The 3,262-nt window shown below is 30.8% G+C and overlaps 1 protein-coding gene across 1 annotated transcript; it reads right to left on the bottom strand.

Moving 5' to 3' along the window:
• Window positions 1-760: 760 nt before the first annotated feature.
• Window positions 761-2,860, bottom strand: LOC111311751 (UPF0481 protein At3g47200-like). Its single transcript, XM_022911422.2, has one exon. The coding sequence runs from the start codon at window positions 2,755-2,757 to the stop codon at window positions 1,345-1,347; it is 1,413 nt and encodes a 470-aa protein (XP_022767157.2). The 5' UTR covers window positions 2,758-2,860; the 3' UTR covers window positions 761-1,344.
• Window positions 2,861-3,262: the final 402 nt, after the last annotated feature.

The following is a 3,262-nucleotide window of genomic DNA, read 5'->3' as shown; positions in this document are numbered from 1 at the left end:
TTTTAATAGATTAAAAGGTAAAAAAATGTTATTAAATTATAATTTAATAATTATTTAAAATTTTTAATATTTTATTATAATTATTAAATTTTTTATTTTTTATTTTAATTCAATTAAACTTTTAAATGAAAAAATTTTAATCATATAGCAAATTTTAATCAATCAATTCGTAACCTAAAGTCAAATAAATCATCTTAGAGAGGAGAAAAAATAGGGAATAAAAATAAAAACAAAAAATAATAAAATTTTTAATTTTCACGTATATTAATTAAGTCACGTGATAAATTTTAATTTATTTTATTGATGTTACATTAAATCTTATTTTAGTTGATAAAAAAAATTAACGGCATTAACTTTTTATTTAGAGCTTAATTGGATGCAAATTTCTATTTAAAGATTTGATTAATTACAAAAAATAATAATAATTTAAATATTATTTAATTACAAATCAGGAACATTTTCTATCCTTTAACTTTTATAATAGGATAATATTATACTTATATTATAGTGAAGATATATCTTTAATTTGGCCTTCTTCGATAATTAATCGTTGAATATTAGTTAGACATATATATCTAACAAGTCGCATGATAATAAAGAATTTTTTGTACACTTTTTTTAACAAAAGGTGTTATAATTTAAGGATAAAAAAAAATTTATAAGTGTTGCAATTTGAATTACAAACTTGTTAGATAGTATCTCAAAATATTTATATAAATCAACTAGACTAAATTTTGGATTTAATTCTTGGACCCTCTTATGTGTGCTATATATATGGTTAGGAATTATTTTCTCATTGAATGTTTGGTTTTGATAATGAGGCATATGCATCTTTTGAACGTTTGTTGAGGTGCGTACCATAACTCATTTTGATATAACAGCTGACCGCTATTCAAAGAGCATAAATTATTGTCTTAAAAAATTGGCATTCCTATTCTTCATTGAATTCAAATTTCCAACCACGTAGAACAGTAGTGTTGTTTCACGAAAGGCAGCCTTTTGTAACCCACTTCTTTTGATCTCCGAGTTGATTTGCCTCTCTGATCCTGCATTTTACAATGAGTTTCTTCTCAAGTAATGAATATATTACCAAGCAAAATTTTGAGTATATTTGGAATGAAGAGGAACTAGTAAGATAAAACCGAGGAAAAAGCCATCATATAAGATAAGACTAATCGCACATAACGCTGCTTGTACTGCCTCCTAAGGCCAATCCTTCCGTCAAAAGATGATATTCATTGCTATTATTCAGAAATTTAGTCTACAAGCTTATTTTCCCTATAAAAAGCAACAATAGATCAAAGTATTTTATTTTATCATAATTATGTTAAATTTATATATTTATCAGGTTTTATAAAAAGGATAAATTGTGAAGAAGGTCTGAGCAATGGTAAGTAGTAGGAGAATCAAGGCAGCCAATGCGGATATAAATGACCATGGAGTTTGAAAGTAAGTGTGTTTGAAGCTAGCCCATTGAACATGCCAACTATTCCGGTAATACTGGTGAACATCTCTAAACAGCTTAGATAAGTAGCAGTTGTTGATATCAAATGCTGTATCTTTACCCATATCATTGATGAATCGTGCGACTTCTCCTTCAGTTCCAAAATAGTTTTCGAAGATGTTTCTCTCGCATAGGTATTCCACGTCCTTGTAGGTGTTTACCAGGCAGTCCAATAGAGTAGCATAATCTGTGAAGTGCTTCATGGGGCTCCGGTGGCATTGCTCAAATGCTACACAATTGAGCAATAAAGAGCTCATGAAATCATCTATGGTTATAGGAGGCATTTCTATCACACCATGTCTGAATTTTATGACCAAGAAGCTGTCTGCTTTTCCTGGATGGAGCTTGATTCCTGCACGGCGAAGCTTGGAAACGGAATGAATCATTCGAGTTGGTACACAAACCTTGCATGGCTCGCGATCTTGATCGGATGGAATAAAGCTTGCACGGACCAAATCAAGCAAATGCTTGGCTTTTAGATCATGATACTTAGCTATAACTTCATCGGGCCTTAGTATTGCGTTGTTAAAGAATTCCAAAGCTAGCATAGATAAGGGCCGACCAGATTTCTCTCCAGGCATCTTTGATAAATCAAACAGACATTGAAGAATAAAGAAGGGAATTTGATTTTCCAATCGAAGAAAATCCCTGTAGAAAAATGGTAATATCCATAACATAGATACTAGAGGATCGTCAGGCTCAAATGGAACTAAGTTTCCAACTTTTCGAAACAATTCAACGATGAAGCAACCATCAAGAACCATCATCTCGAGAAATTCATCACTGCCAAGCTGAATAGTTTCAGAATAACATTCTCTTGCTTTCAGTTCCAGGGGCTGTATGGCCTTTAAAAAGTCTTCCAATCCCAAGCCTTTTCCTTGCATCCTTTTGAGCAAGAAGCCTAAATACCGCCACTTGTGCTCCTCAATCATCCTAAGCTGAGGCTCCCCGCGGTGATATGGCCCTATTGAGACAATACGAGGTCGGTAGGCCTTATCGTTGACCTCGACCAGGCTCTCTGGAACTCTGAAGATGCAGCATGAGGTCCTACCAGCACACATGCTCAGCAAACGCGGTGGCTCCAAGATTTTCTTATGCATGGAAGCTAAGCGATCCTCGTTTCCTTCCATAATATTTATGACATGATTGACTCCTACATCTGCTGCTGAACTTATTTTTCTTGTTATTTTGGATTTGAAGTTGTATACAATTTCTCTAGAATTCTGAGAAGAATCTGGTGATGATGAGTCCATTGTGAAATTCCGGTTATGAGAGGGATTAAGACAAGAAGAAAAGAGAGGCTTACAATTGACCAGGCTTTGGTGAATATTGAATGAATTATATAGAGTTAATTTTCATAAAAAAAAAAAGAAAGATAAAGAAAGCTGTAAGACATTATGAGCGTGTATATTACTCTCTACTTCTCCTATTATTTATTTGTCACGTACTGATTTTCATGAAGTTTTTTTTTTTAATTTAATGTATTTAATATTAAATTTTAAATTTTTTTATAAAACTAAAATTTCATGATTTTTAATGTCAAAAAATTAAAAAATATATATAAATAATTTTAAAATATAAAAAAGTAAAAGTTTTATATGTTAAAAAATAGACATAATTTTGAGACATATAAAAAAAAAAGATGAGCAAAAAAAATTGGGACAGAAAGAGTAATATTAAACCTAATAATAAATTATTTCAAACATATTGATTATTGTGTTTTTTTTTTTTTTTTAATAAAAATAGATCGAAATTACC

Source organism: Durio zibethinus, chromosome 1 (genome assembly GCF_047325235.1).
Source record: "Durio zibethinus cultivar Kanyao isolate XHJ-2024 chromosome 1, ASM4732523v1, whole genome shotgun sequence".
NCBI lineage: Eukaryota > Viridiplantae > Streptophyta > Magnoliopsida > Malvales > Malvaceae > Durio > Durio zibethinus.
Note: the sequence above shows the minus strand (reverse complement) of the source record. Positions and strands in the feature narration are given on the sequence as shown.

Bases quoted from the DNA above. Each gene is read 5' to 3' on its own strand.
- LOC111311751 (XM_022911422.2), bottom strand. From the start codon at position 2,757: ATGGACTCATCATCACCAGATTCTTCTCAGAATTCTAGAGAAATTGTA.